The 27,959-nt window shown below is 39.6% G+C and overlaps 2 protein-coding genes across 2 annotated transcripts; one reads left to right on the top strand and one right to left on the bottom strand.

Moving 5' to 3' along the window:
* The first annotated feature begins 60 nt into the window (after positions 1-60).
* On the top strand, positions 61-2,592 carry LOC145137037 (Pentatricopeptide repeat (PPR) superfamily protein). The gene is made up of 2 exons (XM_079071179.1): positions 61-291; positions 675-2,592. Exon 2 carries the CDS (start codon positions 743-745, stop codon positions 2,267-2,269), a length of 1,527 nt encoding a protein of 508 aa, XP_078927305.1. The 5' UTR covers positions 61-291; positions 675-742; the 3' UTR covers positions 2,270-2,592.
* A 720-nt stretch (positions 2,593-3,312) lies between these two features.
* On the bottom strand, positions 3,313-4,938 carry LOC145137039 (dnaJ-related protein SCJ1-like). Its single transcript, XM_079071180.1, has 5 exons — positions 4,637-4,938; positions 4,442-4,519; positions 4,082-4,157; positions 3,689-3,762; positions 3,313-3,590 (listed from the first exon to the last, which is right to left on the bottom strand). The coding sequence occupies exons 1-5, from the start codon at positions 4,760-4,762 to the stop codon at positions 3,519-3,521; spliced, it is 426 nt and encodes a 141-aa protein (XP_078927306.1). The 5' UTR covers positions 4,763-4,938; the 3' UTR covers positions 3,313-3,518.
* Between the last annotated feature and the right edge of the window lie 23,021 nt (positions 4,939-27,959).

Raw genomic sequence — 27,959 nt, 5'->3', positions numbered from 1 at the left:
AATTACAAAGGACTTCTATTAAATGGTTAATATCTCACTTTTTGTTAGAGGTAATTATTATCGCAAACGCCCCATAATGCGGTCCAGTACTCAAGTACTCCAGTTCCATAGGTTCGCCCAAATCTCAGGATGCTTCTTTCCACTTACGCAGTTACGCTGGTGGAATCAGGTCTCGTTTCATCATCTTCGTCTTCCCCTGCTCGAATTCTCTTGTCTATAATCCTTCTTTTCTCAAGTTTTGTCATCTGATAATACAAGCTACTGTTGCAATCCTCTCATCCGATAATCAAGGTAACATCACATCTGCTTCTACTAACTCTGTATATACGCAATAGAAACGAAATTATCCACACTATATTCGGTTACGATTCCTTATTCTTCTTATGTGCTTCTTCAGTTTGTAGTTTATGGATTCTTTCATTTTGTTCATAAAATAAAAACCCTACCCATAGTATTGTATCCGCCACTGTTGGTAACAGACAATGTAATCGAGCAATCTAGAACGGCAATCGAGCGATCTCTGTTGATACTTGATGCCATTTTAGCCTCTCAACTTTCAATTTCGTCTATTGTTGTAAAAGAAACTTTTGCTCCATTGCTATGAATTTTGTGTTCTTTTTTAAGTATCCAAGTTTCAATTGCAATTTTACCTTGTATCTTGTGTAACCTTGCAGGACTCTAGATTATTAGGACTTCAAGTTGGTGTGGCTAAGAACTTTCATCTAAACCCTAAACCCTTAACATGGGTAAGATACGTTGGTTCTCTACTTCTTTTTCTAAAGAACCTTCAATAGTTCCATGGATCTCCCCCCTTGTTTATGCAAAATCCAGATCCCAAAAACCAGACCCTTCAACCACCATCACACAAACCTCAAAAAACCCTAAATACATTTCTCATGAATCAGCCATTAGATTAATAAAACGTGAGAAAGATCCACATCGAATCCTTACAATCTTTAAAACAGTTGCTAATCAAAGAGGTTTCAATCATAACCACTCCACTTACGCCATTACCCTTCACAAACTCGCACGCTCAAAAAACTTCAAAGAAGTCGATTCCATTCTTCATCAAATGAGCTATGAAACCTGCAAATTCCATGAAAGTATATTCCTTGATCTCATGACACATTTCTCAAAATCTTCACTTCATAAAAGGGTTATTGAAATGTTTGATAAAATCCAACCAATTGTTCGCGAAAAGCCCTCTTTAAAAGCCGTAAGCACCTGTCTAAATCTTTTGGTTGATTCAAATCAGGTCGATTTAGCAAGAAATTTCCTCTTAGATTCCAAAAAGACCCTCGATTTACATCCTAACACTTGCATCTTCAACATTTTGGTCAAACATCATTGCAAGAATGGAAATCTTGAATCTGCTATTGAGGTCATAAAAGAGATGAAACTTTCAGAAGTTTCTTACCCTAATTTGATCACATACTCAACTCTAATGGAGGGTTTTTGCCAAAGTGGAAAACTCGAAGAAGCAATCGATCTTTTCGAACAAATGGTTTCAAAAGAACGAATCACACCCGATCCTTTGACTTACAACATTCTAATTAACGGGTTTTGTAAGGGTGGAAAGGTTGACCGAGCCATGAAGATAGTTGACTTCATGACAAAAAACGGGTGCAATCCAAATGTATTCAACTACTCAACTTTAATGAACGGATTTTGCAAAATAGGCGATTTAAAAGAAGCGAAAAATGTTTTTAACGAAATGAAAAGGGTCGGGTTACGACCCGATAAAATTTTGTACACCACTTTGATTAATTGTATGTGTAGAGCGGGTGAAATTGATGAAGGGATTAGGGTTTTGAAAGAAATGGAGGAAAATGATTGTAAAGGGGACACGATTACTTTTAATGTGATTCTTGTGGGGTTATGTAGATTTGATAGAACTTATGAAGCTTTTGAGATGCTTGAGAGGTTGAGTTATGAAACGGGTGTTTATTTAGATAAGTCGAGTTATAGGATTGTGTTGAATTCTTTGATTAAATTAGGGGATTTGGAGAAGGCAACAGGGTTGGTTGGTGTGATGATGAGTAGAGGATTTGTGCCTCATTTTGCCACGTCAAATGAGTTGGTGGTTGGGCTTTGTGAAGGTGGAAGGGGTGAGGAGGCGGCGGCGGTGGTGGCGGCGTTGGCGGTGATGGGGTTTAACCCGGAGTTGAGAGTGTGGGGTCGGGTTGTTGAGGTGGTGTGTAGGGGGAGAAGATTGTTGGGTACATTTGAAGTTCTTGATGGGTTGATTAATAGAGGGAATCAAGAATAATGGTGAAAATTGAGATTGAATGTACAAGTTTTGATGCACGATGTATAAGTAAAAGCAGCATTTGAACTTGTTGATGTATTGACAGGTTTTGATGCGTGATGTACAAATGAAAGCAGAAGAATGTCGTACAAGTGGAAGTAGTAGTAGCATTTGAAGTTTTGAACACAATAAATATGGCATATTTTTGACATGTTTAGTTAGTGTTGGAATAGTTTATTGAATTTTATTTTTGTAATTTAAATAGTTTACGTATTCTAGATATTACAAATGTGACTTCATTTCTTTTCAACCAAAATAAATACCAACAACCTTTTTATTTTTCATCACTCATCAACACTTATAAACCTCTTTCAAAATGGCTCATTCTTGAACCCCGGTAGAAGAGGTAGCTTTGACCCATATATGGGTCGATGTACAAGAGGGCGTGATGGTCAACGGCTATGTAAGTGGGTCCTCTTTTTGGTTCAACAATTCAATAAGTTAAGTTTAATGAAAATTTTATTTCATATAAATTATATTGTTTTAAATAATAATCAAAAACAAAAAACAAATGTAACATCTAAGTGAGAGCAAAAGACTAACACTACTCCCTCTAGCCTTAAAGTTTTAATATATATAAATGTATTTTCTCTTGACTATTGTTTTCCTCCCGTAATTTTATATTAGATTACTATGCTCTTTCCATTTAGTTTCTATATTTTCTTAGGGTGGAGGAAGTCTATCTTTTACAACCCTCTTGTCACTTAGGTACCGCTTCAACTCTTCTCCTTAATCTCATTTTATTTTTCCTATCACTCAACACAAGGAATGTATATTAAATCTTGTATTTATTACCATAAATACAAGATTTGATGTAAATTACTTTGTGTACCGGTGTTCATCCTGACTTTATTTTAATAAAATCCAAAAAAAAAGTCTCTCATAACAACCTTCCCAAGAGCATCATGTGACACTATAGATTAGGCACACTATAGATGAAAGCAATCCACATTGGAATTGAAACTCTTACACTACTAAGCACTATATATCATGGGGCTACTTAATTTTAGTAAAAAAAAAAACAATCAAAAAGGGTGTTAAAAGATTTTTTAACCATAAAACTAGAGTCGATTGGCATGATACAAAGCTTTACATAATAGTTGCAGTAGTAAGTAATAAATCTAAAACTGCAAATTCATTACTTCTTGCAGCACCATAAGATCAACAGCCTCAAGAACCAACCATATGTACCAAAGTGTGCGTGTGTGTCTCACAAGATTGAGGTCTTCATCCCGAGGCCATTGCATGTTAAAATAAGGCCCTTGTAACGGTTAAGGTAATCCTGCATTCCATTCCATTCCATTCCATTCAGTCAATTGAAGAGGAACTATGGAATCAAAGTAAAAGTAAAAGTAATGAATGATGATGCTTATTGCTTACCACAATGTTGTAATCATAGAGGTATAGCATTCCTGTCTTGTCATATTCTTGTTTACGGATTGGATCACTCAAAACTGCAAAAATGGAAATGCATTGATGTTAAAGCATTGAATAGATCATTGTTACGTAATAAAATTCATATGATCATTTGTATCAAAACTGCAAATTCTAGTTTCTGATGATATGCATTGATTGGCTAAGAAACCTTCATATATAGGTTAGCTCTCTTAAAGTCCATTAAGATAAAAAGAAACAGCAAGGGAGTTTGCTATAATGATCCAAAAAAAGTTCACTTATGAGCTAAATAAAGTGAAGACTGCAAAACATATGTGAAACTGCCATTGAACATGAAAAACATGAACGGAATTTCAAGATAATTATACAGATGCCAACCTTTGTATGCCTCATTTATCTCTTGAAACCTGGATGTGGCACTATCCTCACCTTTTTGCTTGTCTGGATGCCATTTCTGTCCAAGAGAAAAGCTCTTAAAATCAAGATCACATATCCAAAACCAAAAACATGGAAAACAACCAAATCGGGGTTTAATCAATAGGTAAACACTAACTGAAAGATTAGGTTTCTCAAAGAATCAGACACCCGATCAATCGTGCTGGATTTCGATTTTTGAAGAAATTACATAAAAACATTCCGAAATCCACATCGATTTTAAGGTCGGAAGTCAGTATGTTTCATCTCAAGGATCAAACTACAGAAAGGGGAGTAGAAGATAACGAGGGAGAGAAGACGAACCAGAGCTAAACGAATATAGTTGGACCGAATTTCTTCTTCCGTAGCCTCATAATCCACCTCAAGTATTCGATAATAATCCTAAAATCGGTCAAATAGCATATGAAATTAACAAAAAAATCACAAGAACTGATAGAATCAAGTAAAATTCCATAAACAGAAACATCAAAAAAGACGAAATGATAAAGCAAATTTTACCTTGGGCTTAGAAATGAGAGAGAGGGTATCGAAATTGAGATACGAAGAGTCTTGTTGGTCTTGTTGTTGGGGTTCTTGTTCGTCGTTGTGATGCATAAAATCGCCTTCCAGTTCGTCCCATCTCATTGTCGCCGTCGCCGTTGCTGTTGTGGCGTTGAAGATTTAGTGCGTTCGTGCGCCGAGAAAGAGGGATGGATAAAGAGAGATGCGGCGGCAGAAAGATGAGATTTTTGGGTTCCCGACGAGATTTGTTTGATGATATGTGAAGGGGGTAATTCTCTTTGGGTGTTTAACTGCGTGTTTTTGTTGTGAAATATACGTTGCCACGGCGACCAACTTATCACCATTATTGCAAATTTGCAATAATAACTTTATTTCTTCGAGATTACGACTTAAGAGGTCACTTTGTTACCTTGTATGATAACATATGATGCTTTTTATTTGTGTTTGATATGAATTAAATTCATAAACTTTTGACTTGTCAAAAAATGTGAAAGAAAGATAACCAGGGTGTTTGTCTATTTAAATCCAATGAATTGTGATGGAATCGATCCAATCAAATTATCGAACTGAACCGATCTAATTGAATATTTGATTAGATGTGTTTATTCGTTTGATATATTTGAATGGGCATCCATTATTTAACCAATTCAAATCCATTTTCTATCCATATAGTTATAACTAAACTACACAAAATTACACTAAATAAAATCAACAAACGAAACTTGACGTCTTCAACTTCAACTACCATTGTTCAAATATGCAAAATCATTACGATATATGGATATTTATTGGATTGATATTTGATATCTAATTTGATGAACATTGGATCAGTTCAGCTACTTTAGCTCGATTATCCATTGGAATTTGAGTGTGATCCAATTACTTGTTAGCATAGTATGATTATTATTCATTGTATATCTTATTTTGTATTCTTTCGACCCATTTGTATTGTCCTCTATCCATGTACTTTTGTATACATACCCATTCTTTAATAAGAGTTTATATGTGAGAAATCATACTAACTGCATGGTATCAGAGCGTATCTTGCTTCTCCTGTGTTTCTCGAACCCTAACTGTCGGTATCTTCACCCTCGACTGATCTGATCTCTCATCTCTCGATTATCCTGCTCTTGTCAGTATGTCTACCCCCATTGGTTTTGATAAACTCTCATCCTCCATCAATATTAAACATGCAGTTCCCCTCGTTCTTGACCTTGACCAGATGAACTACGACATTTGACGTGAACTATTTGAGATCCATTGCATTGGATATGGTGTCAATCATCATCTTCACCCCAACACAGCAGAATCATTAGATAAAGAGAAAGAAAAGACAAGGCTAGTGCAGAATCAGTCGCTGCTAAAGAAGCTTGGACTCGTACAGACTCCATCGTCAAATCTTGGATGTTTGGCACCCTTTCTATCTCCCTTCTTCATATGATATTCAAGAAAAAGGCCACTGCATTTGAGTTATGGGAAAGTCTTGAAAAGGTTTTCCATGACAACAAAGGCCTCAAAAGTCATTCAACTCGAAAGGGAACTTCGAAATATTACGATTAGAAATTCTACTGTCACATACTATTGCAATCAAATTAAAGCCCTTGTTGGTCGACTTGAACACATGGATGCTACTGTTCCCGAAACCAATATGGTTGCCTATATGCTGAATGGACTCTCTCCAAAATACCGATACATCGCCATCAATATTTGCCATCGTGATCCACTTCCATATTTTTGGGATGTTAGATCGATGCTGATTTCTGAAGAACAACAGATGATTCAGGATGATCAGCGTGAAACTTCTCTTTCTTACTCTAATAACCCCTCTTGTCAGTCCACCTATAGTCGTTGATTCCACTCCTTCTCCCTTGTCGAGTTTGCTCATTCTCAACATCCTATGCTCACTCGTGCTAAACAGGGTATCTTCAAACCTATTCGTAAACTTAATTTGCATATTGAGTCAACCTCTCTTGTCCCTAAAAATTATTTACAGGCATTTAAAGATCCTAACCGGCTTCATGCGATGACAGATGAATATACTGCTCTTATCTCTAACAAAACTTGGTTTCTAGTTCCACGACCGTCGGATGCCAATATTATTAACTGTATTTTGTTGTTTAAGAAGAAATTGAATGCATATGGCACCTTATCTCGATACAAAGCACGACTTGTTGCTCATGGTCGTAGTCAGCGACTCGATATTGACTGTGATGAGACTTATAGTCCGGTTGTTAAACCGGCTACTATTCGGACTGTTATGAGCATAATTGTATCTCACCATTGGCCCATTCGACAGATTGATGTGAAGAATGTGTTTCTTCACGGACAGTTACAGGAAACTATGTATATGCAGCAGTCATTGGGTTTTTGTGATCCTTCTCGGTCGGATCATGTTTGTTTGCCTCAAAAATCACTTTATGGTCTCAAGCAAGCTCCCCGCGCTTGGTTTCAGCGTTTTGCCATGTTTATCTTACGTATTGGTTTTGTGCATAGCAGGTGTGACTCTTCACTTTTCATTTACAGGCATGGCTCTCATATGACATATATTCTTCTATATATTGATGACATTGTTCTTACCAGATCTATTCCAGAGCTACTGACTCATATCATATCTTTACTAAGTGCTGAGTTTTTTATGACTGACCTTGGTGATATTAGGGATGAGAGTGGGACGGAACCGGTACCGACCCGTACCGTTCCCGATTTCACGAATACCAAATTTGATCGAAAGTCAATCCCGGGTACCGAACCGAATTAACATCACCGGTACCGGTACCGGGAATGGTACCGGTACCGATTCCCGAATTTCATGTATTTGGAGTACCGAGTACCGTCCCATATTTTTAAATTCGGTACGGTTCGGTACAGATTCCGGTACGGTACCGGTACAGGATCGGCATTTGGGACAAACTGCTCATCCCTAGGTGATATTCACTACTTTCTTGGCATTTTGGCTACTCGTACTCCTGATGGTTTATTCTTATCTCAACAAAAGTATGCTAATGAGATAATTGAGCGGGTTAATATGCTTAACTGAAAACCTGCTCGCACCCCTGCTGATTTGTCCGCCAAGTTTGATGGTTCGGGTCCTCCTGTTGTTGATCCTACTCTCTATCGTAGTCTAGCCAGTTCCCTTCAATACCTTACGTTTACGAGACCCGACATCTCCTATGTTGTTCAACAGATCTGCCTCTACATGCACGATCCCCTCGAACCTCATCTTACTGCATTAAAGCGCATATTATGCTACATTATGGGTTTCACGGTGTCTTCAGTTGTTTTCATCACCTTCGTGATCTGCTTGCTTACTCTGATGCTGAATGGGGAGGCTGCCCTGTCACAAGACATTCTACTTCTGGCTATTGTGTTGTTTTTGGTCAAAACCTCATTTCTTGGTCCTCTAAACGTCAAAACACAACGTCCAGATCTAGTGTTGAGGCTGAGTATCAGGGTGTAGCTAATACTGTTGCAGAAACTTGTTGGATTCGGAATCTTCTTCTTGAACTTCATTATTCACCTCATCGGCCTACCGTTGTTTATTGTGATAATGTGAATGCTGTTGTAACATCCCAATTTTCAAAGCCAAAAATTTCACTTTTAATCAAGTAACTTATAAAATTGTTTACTGAAAAACATCATCGAATCACATCAAATCATAAAACCATAGTCATATGACTCAACCATATCATCAAAATAGTAATAATGTCAGAGTACAATCCCATGGATCTCAAAATGCGAAAATCATGTGTGTGCGATGTGCTGCTACTGTGCCGGCTCCTTCCCTTTCGCTGAAGAGGTACCTGAAACAAAACTGAAGTTGTAAGCACGAAGCTTAGTGAGTTCCCCCATCATACCACATACCATAGAACATACATACTGCCAGGAAATTCTAGGGTGCCTGACCTACCCATGTCAAGCCATTCTGGGGTGCTTGACTTACCCAGGTCAAGCCATTATGGGGTGCTTGACTTACCCATCGGTTCATCTGAACCGGCTACGGGGACTATTTCACCCCTACCACTACTACCATATAATAACATAGCATAAACATACTGCCAGACAATTCTGGGGTGCCCGACCTACCCTTCGGTCCTTACGACCATGACACGGGGACATTTCCCCCTACTACTACTATCACATATCATCATCTTATGCTAACACAAAAAACATATCAAGTAGTAGCAAACCTAGATAATTATCACAAATACAATCATCTAGACAAACAACTCCTACTAGTGGGTCGGCATTGTGGTCGTAGACCCACTGCTACTGGAAGGTAACTCACCTCAATGTCATGCCGAAACTGAACTGTCCTTGCTATCAGAATCAACCCCTCTCAGATCCTACACATAACAATCTTCCTTAGTTACCATTTCCTGGTCAACTCAGGTCAAAGTCAAAGTCAAGGTCAACACCTTGGTCAAAGTCAACTCTAGGTTAAAGTCAAAGTCAAGGTCAACACCTTGGTCAAAGTCAACTCTAGGTCAAAGTCAACATCCAGTTGACTCAACTCGCCGAGTTGGGCCCACAACTCGTCGAGTTCCAAAATCATGGAAATGCCAAGGCTTCGACCCTACTCGCTGAGCCTTACAAGGGCTCGCCGAATTCTCCTTTAAACAAAGTCGAGACCTTCTACAACTCACTCCTCGAGTTCATCCTTGAACTCGGCGAGTTTATCTTCATCCGAGTTAAGGTGTTTAGTCCTTGACTCACCGAGTTCATCCTTAAACTCTTCGAGTTCATCTTCATATGGTTGGGATATTGCCTTGAACTCACCGAGTTCATCCTTGCACTCGTCGAGTACGTTGATCTTTAGGTCCAGAATGAGCCCAACTGGCTAAGTCTTCTTCCAACTTAACACACTACTCAATATCAGAAGGGATTTTGGGGAAAAATACGACCTGACTCGCTGAGTCCCTCTATGTCCAAAACTATTCAGTCGATTTCAGATGGTCTTAATGCATCCAAAACATAGATCTGACATCCTAGGGTCCATATTACACGTAAAGCTACGAACTTGACGTTCATGAATGGGGTTTTTGGCTCAAAAGGCTCTAAAATGAGGTTTATATGATGTATGAGACTCCCATGGCCATAAAGTTGGCACCTTTATGCCATGGGAACCCTCAATGGTTCCAGATCTTAATTCATACCCCCTCAGAACCACAAAATCCCAAAAATGGCTCTACTAAAAGTTAGAAAAGGTAGAAACTTGTCCTAACTAGAGATATAAGAGATAAATGGTCAAGTTTGAAGCTTTTTACCTTGAATGAGCTGGAAATGAAGCAAAACCTCTAGATCTACTTGCTTCTTCTGGAAACACCAAGCTTCCACTTCTTTCTTCAAGCTTCAAACAACCACAAACACACAAAAATGGCTCATGAACACTCCAAATGCTTTAGGGTTGCGAGTTAGGGCTTTTCTGGACTGTGAGAGACGATGGAGGCAGAAGTGGGACAAGATAATGTGTTTAAATAGGGTGCAAACCCTAAATATTAGGGTTTCATCCAGGCAGTCCTACTCGTCGAGTCGGGCTCCCGACTCGTCGAGTAGATTACTTAAAACCCGTGTCCATAATCCAATCTACTCAACGAGTTGGGCCTCCAACTCGTCGATTCACAGTGTAAAACATGCAATTACTTATATTTAAAATACATACCGGGAACCGGGTGTTATAACTCTCCCCCACTTATTTCAGACTCCGTCCTCGAAGTCTGCTGTTGTATCCGTAAAAATCTCGGGGTAGTTCTCCCTTATCTCGTCCTCCGGCTCCCAAGTCCATTCTGAGCCCTTGCGGTGTTGCCATTGCACCTTCACTAGCCTAACCTTCTTGTTCCTCAGGTTCTTAGACTTCCGGTCGAGGATAGCTACTGGTCGCTCAATGTAGTTCAGGCTGTCGTCCACCTGAATATCCTCTAGAGGCACCACTGCAAAGTCATGTACCAGGCACTTCCGCAGCTGGGAGACGTGAAAGGTATTATGAATCTGACTAAGCTCGGCTGGCAGATCCAACCTATATGCCACCTTGCCCACCCGGGCAGCAACCCTGAAAGGACCGATGTACCTGGGGCCTAACTTGCCCCGCTTCCTGAACCGGATGACACCTTTCCAAGGTGACGCCTTCAGGAGAACCATATCCCCGACCTGGAATTCCAGGTCCGAACGACGCTTGTCGGAATAACTTTTCTGCCGACTCTGAGCAGTCCGAAGCCTGCTCCGGACCTGCTGGATCCTCTCCGTCGTCTTGGGTACCACTTCGGTACTCCCCATGACTCTCTGCCCAACCTCACCCCAGCAAATCGGGGTCCTGCACTTCCTCCCGTATAACATCTCAAAGGGAGGACGGTCGATACTCGCGTGGTAGCTATTATTGTAGGAAAACTCTGCCAAGGGAAGGTGGGTATCCCAGCTACCACCGAAGTCTAAAACGCATGCCCGCAACATATCCTCCAATGTCTGGATGGTCCGCTCGCTCTGACCATCCGTCTGCGGGTGAAAAGCGGTGCTAAAGTGCAAACGAGTACCCGACTCGTCGTGGAATTTCTTCCAGAATCTGGAAGTGAACCGCACATCTCTGTTAGAAATCACGGAGACCGGCACTCCGTGTCGAGCTACAACCTCTTGAATATAGATGTCGGCCAACTTCTCGTCCGAAATGCTCTCCTGGATCGGTATAAAATGGGCAATCTTGGTCAACCAATCCACGATGACCCATATGGAATCCACTCCTCGTGCGGTCCTGGGAAGCTTTGTGATGAAATCCATAGTAATATCTTCCCATTTCCACATAGGGATATCCAATGGCTGCGTCTTGCCGTGAGGCCTCTGGTGCTCAGCCTTGACCTTCCTGCAGGCAGGAATCTCTCGACGTACCAGGCTACATCCCGCTTCATGCAGGGCCACCAATAATCAGGACGAAGATCTCTGTACATCTTCGTCGCCCCGGGATGAATCGAGAATCGGGATTTGTGCGCCTCCTCCATCAAAATCTGGCGCACCCCTCCATGATATGGAACCCACACTCTATGGTGTAGTGTCAACAACCCACGGCTATCATAGTCGAATGAGGTAACCTATCCTACAATACGCTCTCTCTTCCGATGTTCCTCTTTCATAGCCTCCTGCTGGGCCTCTCGGATCTGCTCCAGAAGCAGAGTCACCACTATCATCCGCAAGCAAACGTCTCTAATCAGACTGCCTTGCGGCTAAGAGCATCGGCCACAACATTGGCCTTCCCCGGGTGGTAGAGGATCTCACAATTGTAATCTTTCACCACATCTAGCCACCGACGATGCCTCATGTTCAGATTCGGCTGATCCATGAGGTACCTCAGACTCTTGTGATCCGTGTAAATGGTACAACGGACCCCATAGAGGTAATTTAACCATATGTTGAGGGCGAAGAGGACCGTCCCCAACTTTAAATCATGCGTCGAGTGGTTCACCTCGTGAGGCTTCAGTTGCCTCGAGGCGTATGCGATGACATGCCCTCTCTGCATCAATACTGCGCCCAACCCCGAAATGGACGCATCGCAGTACACTACAAAATCCTCCATGCTATCTGGCAGGGCTAGAATCGGCGCCTCGCATAATGTCTGCCTCAATGTCTCAAACGCTGCCTGCTGCTCAGGCCCCCAGCGAAATACAACGACTTTCTTCGTCAGTCGGGTCAAGGGTACGGCTATCTTGGAGAAATCCTGAATGAATCTCCGGTAATAGCCTGCCAATCCCAGGAAACTCCGAATCTCAGATGGAGACTTTGGAACCTCCCATCTCATCACGGCCTCTACCTTGGCCGGGTCAACCAAAATCTCGTTCTGGTTGACAAGGTGCCCAAGAAACTGCACCTCACACAACCAGAACTCGCACTTGGAGAACTTGGCATACAAGCTCTCCCTCCTCAGGGTATCCAACACCTCCCGCAAGTGATCCTCATGTTGCTCCTGCATCTTGGAGTAAACCAAGATGTCATCGATGAAAACTATCACAGACTGATCCAGCATCGGTCTGCATATGCGGTTCATGAGGTCCATGAATGCGGCAGGAGCATTGGTGAGCTCGAAGGGCATCACCACGAACTCGTAGTGGCCATAGCGAGACCGGAACGTAGTCTTCTGTACATCCTCGTCTCTGACCCTCATATGATGGTAGCCTGAACATAAATCTATATTGGAAAACCAAGATGCCCCCTGTAGCTGGTCAAAGAGATCATCAATCCTCGGGAGTGGGTAACGGTTCTTCACCGTTACCTTATTCAGCTCCCGGTAATCTATACACATCCGATGCGACCCGTCCTTCTTTTTCACGAACAGAATCGGGGCTCCCTAGGGTGAACTGCTCGGTCTGATGAATCCTTTGTCTAACAGCTCCTGCAGTTGTGTAGACAACTTTTGCATCTCAGGAGGAGCCAACCGATATGGTGCTTTGGCTATCGGGGCCGCACCGGGGACCAGGTCGATCCTAAACTCCACCTGCCTCTCCGGAGGTATCCCAGGCAACTCATCTGGAAACACACCCGGGTACTCTCGCACCACTGGCACATCACTCACAGTCGCCTTGCCCTCCTCTATGGTATCCATGACGTAGGCGACATATCCGACACAACCCTGTTGAAGGTAGCGCCTAGCCCTCGCTGCTGAGCATAAAGCTGGTCCGTGTTGTGGCCTCTCGCCCTGAATCACCAGCTCTCCCCCACTTGGGGTCTTGACATGTACCAACTGCTATGCGCAGTCAATCACAACCCCATTAGGGCTCAACCAATCCATACCGATGATGACCTTGTTCCCACGCAATTGTATGGGAACCAAGTCCACTAGGTAGCGCTCCTCAAACAGCCTCAAAACACAATCTATGAAAGCCTCTGATGCTCGAACTGATCGGTTTTCAGCAATCTCGACCTCTAGAGGGCAATCCAACATCCCCAAAGACTCATGGAACCTCTTGCTAAGTGCAAGAGAGACAAATGATCGGGTAGCACCCGAATCGAACAACACCTGAACTGGAATACCGTTTACATGGAACGATCCTAAACAAAACACATAACATGGCACATAAATATCATAAACAACATATAATAAAAGCTTGGGAGAAGAAATCATACACGGCCATCAGTGAGCCGTAAGGTCGCTGGAGCTGGCGCCACCACTAGCGTTGCTGCTGCTGTCAATCTCGGGCAATTGGCCTTTTTATGGCCCTTCTGATTGCAATGAAAGCAAATCAGGTCTGATGTCTGAAAGGTGGGGGTAGGGGCAGTACAATCCCTGCCTAAGTGTCCAGTCTTGTTGCATTTATAGCAGCCCGATGATCCCAGTCTACAAGATCCCTCATGCGGCCTGCCACATTTCCTACAGTGGCTCTGGCCCGGCTGGCCCTTCGACCTAGTGTCGGATCCCTTGGGTTTCTTCCCTGAAACTCCAGTAATCTACTCCGTCTCTGCCTTCCTCTTCCTGATGTGCTCCAAATCAATCTCTCTCTCCCTCACCCTGGCAATCATGGAATCCAGGGTCGGGCATGCTGAGTAGCTGACATGCTCCCGGATATCAACTCTCAACATATCATGATAGCGAGTCTTCCGCATCTCCTCATCTCCTGCATACTGAGGCACCAATAAGGCCCTCTCCCGAAACTTGGCGGTAATCTCCACCACCATCTCAGTGGTCTGTCTCATGTCAAGAAACTCCCTGGCCAGCTGCTGAAGCTCCACAGTCGTCGCAACCTCAGCCCTAAACATGGTCACAAAGTCTGACCAGGTTATAGCCTCAATGGCTGAGGCTCCCAAAGAATCACCAACTGACTCCCACCAATCCCTAAACTTGTCCATTAAACATCCCGCAGCGTACCAGACCTTCGAACCTCAGGGCAGAAGCTCGTCAACTGGGCAGAATCCATGTCTGCAATCCATCTCCTGGCAACAATGGGGTCCTTCACCCCGTGGAAGTCTAGCGCACCGCATTACCTGAAGTACTTAAACGATAGTGTGCGCGCCCCTGACTGGCTAGCCGCCCAGTCACTCCTAAATGCCCTGAGGCGATCCTCGATCAGCTTAATAATCCCTTCCTTGATCGACCCGAAAATCACCGGGGTCGAATCAAGGATGCCTCTAGTGATCTCAGAAGCAATGAAATCACGTAGTCCCCCATCAACTGGCTCGGCACCTGATCCCGAACCTAATCCTGACCCTGAACCTCCTCCTCTTCCGTGTCGCGTAATCATCACCATTCTGAAACAAAACACATAATTGTCAGGGTCATACAAAACCTCAAAAGGTCTCACATACTACAAGTTCCCTGGTTCTATCTCGGCCCTCCTTGACTCGAGTATGGATCTTATGCTTTCAGTAGTATGGCCCCATACTACCTTCCACATCTATTCGTACTTTCCTCAAGGTTTTCCTTGACTTTACCAAGTCCCTTCTACTGCTACTGCTCTCTGCACTAATCTCATCCCAGGCTTACCCTAGGGTAACCCTACGACCCACTCGCCGTCATCAGCTGCATAAGGAATTCCTGCCACCTTTACCTAACTGGCTTGCGAATACCATTACATATCACTAAGACCAGATAATTCTTCGAATGAGTGGTCCTACCCTACGACGGTTGGACTTAGACAAGAGCTACACAATAGGGCTAGACCTAACCTTCTAAAAATATTTAGTCCTCGCAATATGTAACTTAACGTATTCATTTACTAGTTAGTTAAAGATAACTAGAATCCCTAAAGCACAAAGCAAGCAGCATTCGAGCATTGAGTAACCATACCAAGCATATCCTATTCAGGCCATCATATTACTGACTAATCAGTTCTAGCATGTTACTCAATAAGCACATATAACAGGCACATAAGGCATCTTCCTAGATCCTTAGCCCTAATCTAGCATGCAGTTCTCATACACATATAATAGGCATATAAGGCATCCTTCCTAGATCCTTAGCCCTACTCTAGCATGCAGTTATCATAGTCATATCATATCATAACATAACATGTATGGGTATCTTGGGGAAAACTTACTTGAGCTCGGCCGGTCGCACTCATCACACACATTGTTCTTTCTCAAAACTCCTTATTTTAAAATTTTAGAAAAACTATTTTCTTGTAAAAATCTTTTATTCCCCCAATTTGAGTCCAGACACCTGCGAAAGGGTATCCGAATTCCTCAAACCAAGGCTCTAATACCAACTTGTAACATCCCAATTTTCAAGGCCAAAAATTTCATTTTTAATTAAGTAACTTATAAAATTGTTTACTGAAAAACATCATCGAATCACATCAAATCATAAAACCATAGTAATATGTCTCAACCATATCATCAAAATAGTACTAATGTCAGAGTACAATCCCCTAGATCTCAAAATGCGGAAATCATCTGTGTGCGATGCGCTGCTACTGTGCCGACTCCTTACCTTTCGTTGAAGAGGTACCTGAAACAAAACTGAAGCTGTAAGCACGAAGCTTAGTGAGTTCCCCCATCATACCACATACCATAGAACATACATACTGCCAGGAAATTCTGGGGTGCCTGACCTACCCATGTCAAGCCATTCTAGGGTGTTTGACTTACCCAGGTCAAGCCATTCTGGGGTGCTTGAGTTACCCATCGGTTCATCTGAACCGGCTACGGGGACTATTTCACCCTTACTACTACTACTACCATATAATAACATAACATAAACATACTACCAGACAATTCTGGGGTGCCCGACCTGCCCGACCTACCCTTCGGTCCTTACAAACGTGACACGGGGACATTTCCCCCTACTACTACTATCACATATCATCATATCATGCTAACACAAAAAACATATCAAGTAGTAGCAAACCTAGATAATTATTACAAAGATAATCATCTAGACAAACAACTCCTACTAGTGGGCCGACATTGTAGTCGTAGACCCACTGCTAATGGAAGGTAACTCACCTCAATGTCGTGCCGAAACTGAACTGTCCTTGCTGCCGGAATCAACCCCTCTCAGATCCTACACATAACAATCTTCCTTAATTACCATTTCATGGTCAACTCAGGTCAAAGTCAAAGTCACGGTCAACACCTTGGTCAAAGTCAACTCTAGGTCAAAGTCAACATCCAGTTGACTCAACTCGCCGAGTTGGCCCCACAACTCGTCGAGTTCCGAAATCATGGAAACGCCAAGACTTCGACCCTACTCGCCGAGCTTTACAAGGGCTCGCCGAGTTCTCCTTTAAACAAAGTCGGGACCTTCTACGACTGACTCGCCACGTTCATCCTTGAACTCGTCGAGTTCATCTTCATCCGAGTTAAGGTGTTTAGTCCTTGACTCGCCGAGTTCATCCTTAAACTCGTCGAGTTCATCTTCATATGGTTGGGATATTGCCTTGAACTCGCTGAGTTCATCCTTGCACTCGTCGAGTACGTTGATCTTCAGGTCCATAATGAGCCTAACTAGCTGAGTCTTCTTCCAACTCAACACACTACTCGATATCATAAAGGGTTTTGGGGAAAAATGCGACCTGAATCGCCGAGTCACATAAGCGACTCGCCGATTCCCTCTATGTCCAAAACTATTTAGTCGATTTCAGGTGGTCTTAATGCATCCAAAACATAGATCTGAAATCCTAAGGTCCATATTACATGTAAAGCTACGAAATTGATGTTCATGCATGGGGTTTTTGGCTCAAAAGGCTGTAAAATGAGGTTTATATGATGCATGGGATTCCCATGGCCATAAATTTGGCACCTTTATGCCATGGGAACCCTCAATGGTTCCAGATATGAAGTCATACCCCCTTAGAACCACAAAATCCCGAAAATGGCTATACTAAAACTTAGAAAAGGTAGAAACTTGTCCTAACTAGAGATCTAAGAGATAAATGGTCAAGGTTGAAGTTTTTTACCTTGAATAAGCTGGAAATGAAGCAAAACCTTTGGATCTACTTGCTTCTTCTAGAACCACCAAGCTTCCACTTCTTTCTTCAATCCTCAAACAACCACAAACACACAAAAATGGCTCAAGAACACTCCAAATGCTTTAGGGTTTCGAGTTAGGGCTTTTCTGGACTGTGAGAGACGATGGAGGCTGAAGTGGGACAAGATAATGTGTTTAAATAGGGTGCAAACCCTAAATATTAGGGTTTCATCCAGGCAGTCCTACTCGTCGAGTCGGGCTCCCGACTCGTCGAGTAGATTACTTAAAACCCGCGTCCATAATCTAGTCTACTCAACGAGTTGGGCCTCCAACTCGTCGAGTCACAGTGTAAAACATGCAATTACTTATATTTAAAATACATACAGGGAACCGGGTGTTACAGTTGTCTACATGGCAGACAATCCGGTTCATCATTAACGTACGAAACACATCAATGTTAATATTTACTTTGTGAGAGACAAAGTTGTTACCGGTCATGTTCGTGTCCTTCATGTGCCATCATCGTCTCAATATACTGACGTTTTCACGAAGAGTCTTCCATCTCCATTGTTTCTTAATTTACTGTCCAGTTTGAACGTTTCGGAATCTCCACGTTCCACTACCCGGGGGGTGTTAGCATAGTATTTCTATTATTCATTGTATATCTTATTTTGTATTCTCCCGGCCCATTTATATTGGCCTCTGTCCATGTACTTTTGTATATAAATATATACTTTTTTTTGGAAACGGAAAACGAATTAAGTGGAAGCCTACTCGCAATATTTCAACGAGGACCCCGGGTTCGAGCTCCTTTACAGGGAAAACTCATCCCCCATAGGGATTTCCAGAGAAAAACTCTCCACATGTGGCACCACAAGAAGTAGTTTAAGGGAATAGAACTCCTAACCTCACGCCCCACGTGGGAAATCATACCAATTGCATTACTGATCCAGTCCAATTAAATTTTGAAAATTTGAAACCAATCCAATGCAGTCGGTTGGATCGTAAAGTTCATCGACCAGTTAAGTTATGTACACCCCTAAAGATAAAGGTTGTGTTCCGTGAATAAATTAACTTATTTTTTTAGTTTATTGCAATGTAGTATTTGTTAAATTTGTTTAGGTAGTTTATAAGATAAATTTTTAAAATTTTAAAGATAAGTTATTGATAAGTTCATAAGGCTTTTTCACAAGTTTTCAAAAGATATGTTTGACGGACTAGTAAAAAACTATCGAATAGCTGAAAAACTAATTGTTAACTGAAAAAGTAGTTGTTAGATTGAAAGTGAAGCTAATTGGAATATGTAAATTACATAAAAATATATGTATAAGGTTGAGGTTTTTTTAATTAATAAATGACATATTTGAGGGAGAGAGAGAGAGAGAACTTAATAAGATTGTTGAAACTTAGTCTGTATAGTTTTTTAAAAAATTAGTTATAAACTACTTTTGAATTTATCAAATATGACAATCTGAAAAACCTCGAAAAATAAGTTAGCTTATAAGCTTGTTCTATCGTGCCAAACATAGCCAAAATATACTCGTAAACCCAACTTCATTTTTTTCACCTAACTAAACATTCATAACTCTTTGTTCCAACACATTTGAACAAAAACATTTGAAAAAACTGATTTTTAAAATGTTCAAAGGTTGTGTTAAGTTTTTAAATTAATTAAACTTTCTATTCTCGAAGGGTTTTTTCTATGCATATTACTTGATATAATTTATTTAATAATAGAGGCTGAAATTTCATTTTAAGTTGGAAATCATCATATATTAATGTGATACATGTAAGACATCACTTATTGTCACTTATGGTACTTTATGTATTTTCTTGATGAGCAACCAATAATATAATACAACTAAGATAACCTGTGATAGTTGTTACAACCGCCTGCCTTCACTAACCTATGGCTAGAGGTTACGTGTGTTACTTCCTATGTCAGATATTGAAGTAGTATTGCAAAGCTCTCCCACTTCTGTATATTAAAACATAAGCTTACTGAAGTATATATTTTGATGTTTAAGACATCCAAGTACTTCAACAATCTCCTTTTTGTTACTAAAATTTGTTGAGAGCATTGCTAATGATATTTTCGTTTAGTAGAATGTTTCAAGTGGCTTAACTTGCATGAAATATATTTTGGTACGAGTACGTAATATTATATGTATTTCTTCGAACATATTTTGTTGATATCACTGAATATATGTTACTCCATTAATTAGTTTGGCATGCAATTTTAATTTCAATATATATATATATATATATATATATATATATATATATATATATATATATATATATATATATAGGTAAAATATCAAATGAGAACCACTAAAGGTTAAAACCCCTAAAAACCATTTATTTTAACTAATAGCTAAGGTTATTTGTGTATTTTCTAGTATTTGTTTTTTTTTTTAAGTTTTTATAAATGACAAAAACCAATAAGGACTAGCTTTGGAAATAAAATAACCATTTTTATAAACTAAAATGTCACCATTATTATTATCAAAAGAAAAACGAAATCCATCAGGCGAATAACAACAATTTAATAAACTAACTGAAACACCACTACTTAGCATAAGCTCATAATCCAGATCCTTGTAACATGTGCAGTGCGTCTGTTTCACATGATCAAGGTTCGTTCTCCATGCTTTCCTTTAGTACATGTATATCCGAGCAAATGTGAGTACCACATCTAATATCAAGAACCCTGAAACTAGAAGTTGACATACTATGGAGTTCAATCATAAAAATACCAGAAATGCCACAACATTTGACATTGTTCTTCTTAATCTCTTCGAGGTACTTTGGGCAGCTACGTTTCCAATGTACATTTTATTGGCAGTTGAAACATATGGCCTCTTTAGGATGAGTGGTTTGTGTTATGTCAGAATCGACATTTCTCTTAAGACCTTGGTTGGACATTCCATCCTTGGCCTTTCCCTTTGCCTTGGGATGAGAAACATTCTTCTTCTTATCAGGATTACCATGACTAATGGCCAAGACGGAAGCAGTGGGTTTGGAGCTTCTAGTTTTAAGCATACTTGCTTCGACAATTTTCAACATGCCATGAAGCTCCATCAAGGCCTTTTCCATATTGTTCATGTTATAATTCATAATGAACTGGTGCTATGAACTCGAAATCAAGTTGAGAACCATGTCAATTGCCAACTCCTTAGGATACTAGACACCTAGATTTTCCAATCTGTCTATGTACGACTTTATTTTTTGAACGTATGTACACACAGAAGCCCCATCATTATATTTACATGCCATCAAGGATTTAACAATCTCGAATTCTTATTGCATATCTTGTTCTTGGAATATTCTTTGAGCCGATAGTTTATGTCATATGCACCCTAGTTCTCAAATCCCTTTTGGAGCTCAGAGGACATGGTTGCCAACATAAGGCAAGCAACCTTAGTCACCTCATCGTAGTGTTTGTTATAAGCAACAATATATACATTTGAGGATTCTTCAGTTATTTCAGGGAGTTTATCATCGAGAACATACTCCTTATTCTCGTACCTTAATGTGATCCTTAAGGTTCAGATCCAATCAAGGTAGTTTGGACCAATGATTTTCTCCCTATAAAGAACTGAAAAAGAGAGTGTTGGGTTTTCTTCAAAATCATTTTCACAAAAAACGGTAAACGACAACGGAAACATTAAAACTTGAATAATTATAAAACCATTTTATACCCACCAATTATCATTTTACAATCATGGAAAAATTAAATCAACCATAGAAGGAAAAAGAACTACAACCTTTGAAGACTTTGATCCTCTTGGGAGGTTGGATGTTGATGAAGTGTGACAAGAGTTCAAGGGAGAATTCCTCTAGAAGTATCTGCTAATATATCATCAAGTAAACTAGAATGGTAGTTCTTCTTGCATCTTAAGTGCTTATTAATCCTTTAAGTGTAACATCCCAAAATTTAAGACCAAAAATTTCATTTTTAATATAAGAAAAGCACTTAATAACTTTGTTCCAAACTTTGAAAACATTTCATTTAAAATAAATATCATAATCAAATCCCAAAGATCACGTAATGCGGAATAATATGGGTGAATGCGATGTGATCGTCCCGAGCTCCTTATATGAAAACTGAAGGTACCTGAAACCAAAACTATAAACCATAAGCACGAAGCTTAGTGAGTTCCCCAGATACCACATACTATACATATCAACTGATCCATACATAACTGTGAGCCATACATATCAATCATATATCAAATAAGTTGTTATGTGCCGCACATAGTCTTGCTGTTATGCCACGGGCCGCCACGTGGTCTTTCTTGCCAAGCCGGGGGCCACCCCCTGGGTCTTACAGACAAGTGCCAAGAGCCGCCTCCTGGTCTTCCATGCAAGTATCACAAAGACAACTAGCATACAACTTAGCTAATGAGCATACAGTGTGCCAGGAGCCACCTCCAGGTCTTTCATACATAATGCCTACGGCTAACCCTTGGGTCTTCCTACCATACATAATAGCATACTGTGTGCCAGGAGCCGCCTCCTGGTCTTTCATGCATAATGCCTAGGGATAACCCCCAGGTCTTCCTACCATACATAAACTAAATGGGTCGACATTTTGGCCATAGACCCATACACACAGTGAGGAGACTCACATTGCACTGCCGGAGTTCTGTAGATAACCCTTCTTGCTGCTACTGGCAATTCCTGAACTGCTAATCCTTCGACTCCCTGAGCTATCAATACCAAATAACACTTAATCCAAAATGCCCACAAAAGTAAAACTAGGTCAACCTTGGTCAAGGTCAAAGTCAACGCTCCGAGTTGACTCAACTCGTCGAGTCACCCCCTGACTATGCTACTCATAGTCGCGAAACCACGAACCAACTCGTCGAGTCCCTTCTTAGACTCGTCGAGTTCCTTCTGTATATAATCGGGACAAACCAACTTAACTCGTCGGTCCCTCCATGGACTCGACGAGTTATTTAGTCTGTTAAGCCTTTCTTAATGGATTAAGCCACTATTCTTCATATCTAAGCTCCAAACTTCGAATACACTCTGGAAATGACCTTAGAAGGGTAAAGTTTCCAACTTTACCCGTTAATACCCTCACTTAATGGATTTCACTCAAACCCTAACTCTTTAGGACCTAGATATTGGTCCATAAGCCATCCATACACCAAACTACAACATACAAACATAGATCTGGACCCTTGACCCATCATAAACACGAAAAGCTTCCACCTTTCCTTCCATGCATGTCCTTTTGGGGCTTAAAAGGCCAAAATGTCCTCCTATAGCTTGCATGGGGGCTCCTATGGCATAAAGTTTGAACCTTTAAGCCATAACAACCCTTAATGGTTCCAGATCTGAAAATATAACCCTTTGGAACGTCCATGTCCCATAGATCAAGCTTCTTGGACAAAAACCCCATAAAAGTGACCATAAGAAGATCTAAGAAACTACTAGGCAAGTTAGAAACTTGATTACCAGAAAATGAAGGAAATCAGATGTTGCTTCTAGATCTACTATCTTATCCTTGAACCTTCTAGCTCCTTCTTCTTCCACAATCTTGAAGAACACACAAAGATCACTCAAAATGGCTCACAAGCTCACACAAAGCTCTAGGGTTTCGTGGATTAGGGTTTGGACAATGGAGGCTATAAATGAGGCCAGGGGGTGTGGGTTAAAGATGCTTAAATAGGGTACAAAACCCGGATTTAGGGTTTCCCAAACCCAGACCAACTCGTCGAGTTGGTCCTCCCCAACTCGGCGAGTAGGTCCTTCCACCCGCATCCTTGATTTGCTTTTACTCGTCGAGTTATCTTCCTTGGACTCGACGAGTAGACCTTCTTTACTTGGGGTTTTTCTTCCTTTAATTAGCCTTCTGGATTTCGGGTGTTACATTAAGAACTAAGATAAAATTAGTCTTAAAAGATAAGCACTTAAAAGATCACTAACTTCTTTTATGGTCTTCAAAAGAGAGAAAAGAAGAGTGAGAGAGAGAGAGAGAGTTTTAGCCTAGGAAAAGAAAAAAAGAATTAACCTCAAATTAAAGCCTTTCCTTTTCTTATATACTCATGCACGTAATCTAAGAGCCATGGTTTCAACAAATGAAGAGGTATGTCACACTTATGATGCATGATAGGTGTAAGAGGTTTGAAAACAAGCAACCCCTTACCTACTTGGGGAATCAATGACTTATGGAATAAAAAAAGAGGGTGGAGTGATTTTCACTCCATCTCTTTTACTAAAACATACATCTTTTATATAAATAGACCATCTTTATATAAAAGAACTTCAATAGTCCCAAAAAGATGTACACAACATATAAATCATGTCTTATGAGTTATTAGTTGATTACTCTCTTAGAAAATATTATTTTCATAAAATAATAATCTTTCCAACTAATTATGCAAGAATTATATTTATTTATTAATATCAAATATGCATAAATATTCAATTGATGTTTACTTGTTATTGGTGTGACCCTATAGGACCATATGTTTTTAGCAAATATCATTCTACAATGATTCTTGAGCATATAGATATTTCATAGAGAAGTTCGAGGGAAATTGTGAATGAGGAGGATGCTAAATATTGTTGTTGTTGTTTGGGGTCGACATCTACAAAAGAAAGAGTTTAGTTAGTTTGATTTCATCCTTGAAATAGTTTACCTTTAAGAATTATTTACTAAGGCTAGGATCCTATTTGGATTTGTAATGTGTAAAGGGATGTTGTAAACACGACATAAAGTTATTTAGGTAAGCAAATCTCTTTTCTATATTTATTCTCTATGAGACTCCTAGATCTACTGAGATTCATTGACTATCAATAGCATGTTAATCTCAGATTGTGCTCATTTCATTTCTATGACATGGATGTCGTGGATCATAGTGATGGGTTTTGAGCATAACAAACAAAATTCCTATGTGTGCATGCAACCCTAATCTTGGATCTATGTTTTTTCTAATTGAACATACAACTAATGAACATCAAATGGAAAAACCTAGGAGGTATATGCTATTTTCAAAAATCATAAAACTAGGGTTAGAATACATACCTTAATTGTTATATTGTAATAACAATGAATTCCTAGTGTTCTTGAACTTTGAGAGTAAGTGTCACAAGTGTCACACCTCTAGTAGATCACACCCAAACTTGGCAAGAGGATGAGAGAGGAGAGAGGAGGAGGGAGCTTGAAATTTTGGTTGTTCTTCTTAGGGTTTTATCTGGCCGAAATTGTGAAGAGGTTAGGCTCCTTATATAGTGAGGTAGCTTAGAGCCAAAACTTGGGTTGTAGGAGGAAACACTAATTCCTTAGCTTAAGGACCAAGCAGTCCAAGAATCCCTATCCAAGACTCCTTGGACGAAAATTCTAGGGCCTTCCTAGAAGTTTTCGTCCAAGCCTTTCTAGGGAGGTTCTAGAGCCTCTTTCCTCAACTATCAATAAATTGTCAAACAGTCGATGCACTTTTAATTAATTCTTTTAATCCCAAAATTAATTCCAATTAATTTCTAATTAAATATTAATTAAATAATATGATTTCTAATTAATATATTATTTTCATAATATATTAATAAATCATTTATTTCAATTTACTATTCAGATAATAAATTCAACCTCTCTCCAAAAGTCATCATGTCTAGTTGCTAGTTATGAGGGCAACCCAAAGGATTATGTTATTATCAATTCAAGTATATACCAATTATAGTTATGGGGTTATACATCTAATCCAACACATAGAACAAATGGTGAGTCAACATGCGAAACCGGTGGGATCCTCGACTCAAGTTATGCTTGAGATTCGCTAGATTCACATCATTTCCAACCATAATCCTCATATAGATGTGGTGGCTAACCACATACGCTCCATCAATAAATTGTAAGAAAATGTGTGTTTTTCATGGGTAACACATGATTCACGTTTTTAATTATTTAAAACAGAAATTTTGTTTTATTATTTTAGTTAATACTTTTAACATGGAACATGCATCTTAACAAACCCTTTCGGTAACTCCACTCAAAAAATGCAAAGAGGCGGTGAAGATGGTAAGCTATGAAATTTTAAAAAAATTGAACTCATTAGGAATCAGAGAGACCTCCTTAAACCTCTCTTATAACATTAGAGCGGGCGAGCCTAGTCATGGTTAGACCGATAATGTTTTAATTAAACATGTAAGTGCACATGTTGTAATTATGTCATACTTATAGTAATCATACTATATAATAAATTTAAATCTTTTAAATTTATGTCTTAATAAATATTCAAATTTAATTTTTTATTTGATAATATTTAATATTTTAAATTAAATATTTAGATTTGAATTCAATTTAAATAATATTTAAAAATTATAAGCATTCAAATTTTAAATCTAATTAAAATACTATTTAAATTTAATCAACTATTAAACAATATTTAAAATTTAAATATTTTAGTAAAATATTAAGATTTAAATCCTTTCAAATGATATTTTAAACTAAGTATTTATCCAAATTCGAAAAATCAGCAAAAACAATAAAGTCGGATGGGTCGCGCCGCATCTTATGGACATTTTTTCGTTTTCTTATTTAGAAATGTGTATTACTTAAAACCTAATGGTTTTGATACCACTGATAAGTTTTGATGCGATATATATACAATAGTTTTACGCAGCGGAATCAAACAAATACCTTATGTGCACATGCATGTTAAGGATCTAGGTTTTTACTATAATATCAATCTACTTTCAAAATAAGAAATTACTAACCTTTGGTTCTTCTTGGTTTCTCGATTAAGATCTTGTGACAACCACACTTGCAAACGATAACAAGGATCCAAACCAGAAATCTATCTAGTGGAATCACACCTAAAATGTAACACCTGGTTCCTGGTATGTATTTAAACTTATAACTTATTCAATTTTATAGAGCAACTCGATAAGTTGGTGGCCCCTGAACTCGTCATGTTGAAATGATATGGGCCGCGTATTTTAAGTGACAAACTCGACGAGTTGGGAGGTCTCAACTCGACGAGTTGGCTGGAAGAAATGAAACCCTAATTCCGGGGTTTTGCACCCTATTTAAATAACTTAAACCCCACAAGTTGGCCTCATTTCCAGCCTCCATTGTCCTAAACCCTAAGGCACTTTTGAGTGTTTGTGAGCTATTTTGAGTGTTTTTGTGTGTGTTTGAAGCCATTGGAAGAATGGGAAGCTTGGTGATACAAGAAGGAGCTGTTAGATCTCGAATCCTTGCTTCATTTCCGACACTTTTCTGGTATAAAGTTCTAACCTTGCTTAATATTTGATTGAATCTCTTTTGTTTTAGTTTTGAGTCTTTTAGCCATGTTTGGGTGTGGTGCGTGCAATCAGCCGAGCTCAAGTAAGTTATCCCAAAATACCCATACATGCTTATATATGATATGAATTGTGAATTATGAATCGCATGCTAGATTAGGGCTAAGGATCTAGGAGGGATGCCTTTCTATGCATGCTAATACTGATCAGTCAGTAGTAGGATGGCCTGATTAGGTTATGCTCAGTTCTGTTTACTTGATGCTCGAATGTTGATGCTCCAATGTTGCTTCCTTTGTGCTTTTAGGATTTCTTGCTAATCTCAGCTAGTTAGTAAGCAAATATGATAAATTACATACTATGGAAATTAAATAATTTCAGAAGGTCAGGTTTAGCTCTATTGCACAGCTCTTGTTTGAGTCCAATCGTTGTAGGGAGATGTCACACCCCCAAATCGGAACGATGGAAACATTCGGGGATGGATGACTTCATGTGTAGTATCACAACAATGCACAATAGTAATCAAAGTACAACATTCATTACATTGATAAAATATAACATTACATTTGTGTTCAAATCATTGTACATCTGACACCAAAAAGTATAATTAAAAGACATAATTATATGAAACTGCGTCTTCCTCAAAACTTGTGGGTACCTGTTTATCGATTTCCTGAAATTACAAGTAGTTTTGAAAAAGTGTCAACAATTAAGTTGGTGAGTTCATAAGCATGTTTGTAATTGAAATATGAAATTTGTTCCTTTGAAAATGTAAATATGTTTTCCCCGGAAAATCCTATATTTTCTGTTGTATATGTATTTGTGTTCCGAAATAGTATGTTATAGTTTTAAATTCCCATAAAACTATGAAAAGTAAGTTTTCTCTGTGTTAGACTAGTATTCTGTATTTGTACTTGTACTTGTATGAAGTTGTAAATATCTAGATTCACCATTTATAGTTTTATTTATATAAAACTATGTGAAGTTGTTTGCTTATTCTTACACTAAACACATTATTCAATACCAAATTGTGAGTTATCATAACCATGCTTAATGACCTAGGCCTCGTCTGAAACATGACGTTCTTCAGGCGTCGTAAAATGGTACGACAATTGTCACTACAGGTCTGCCGACCTAGCTGTTGCAAGAAGCTCTGGTGCAGGATTGTCAGTCCCGTATAGATCTATA

This window comes from Lactuca virosa, chromosome 9 (genome assembly GCF_052849685.1).
Source record: "Lactuca virosa cultivar CGN04683 chromosome 9, Lactuca_virosa_CGN04683_v6, whole genome shotgun sequence".
Taxonomy (NCBI): domain Eukaryota; kingdom Viridiplantae; phylum Streptophyta; class Magnoliopsida; order Asterales; family Asteraceae; genus Lactuca; species Lactuca virosa.
Note: the sequence above shows the minus strand (reverse complement) of the source record. Positions and strands in the feature narration are given on the sequence as shown.

Coding starts and splice junctions, on each gene's coding strand:
- LOC145137039 (XM_079071180.1), bottom strand. CDS start 4,762: ATGAGATGGGACGAACTGGAAGGCGATTTTATGCATCACAACGACGAA. Junction 3,763..4,081: donor GATAAATGAGGCATACAAAG/GTTGGCATCTGT, acceptor CCATTTTTGCAG/TTTTGAGTGATCCAATCCGT. Junction 3,591..3,688: donor TCTATGATTACAACATTGTG/GTAAGCAATAAG, acceptor AATGGAATGCAG/GATTACCTTAACCGTTACAA.
- LOC145137037 (XM_079071179.1), top strand. CDS start 743: ATGGGTAAGATACGTTGGTTCTCTACTTCTTTTTCTAAAGAACCTTCA.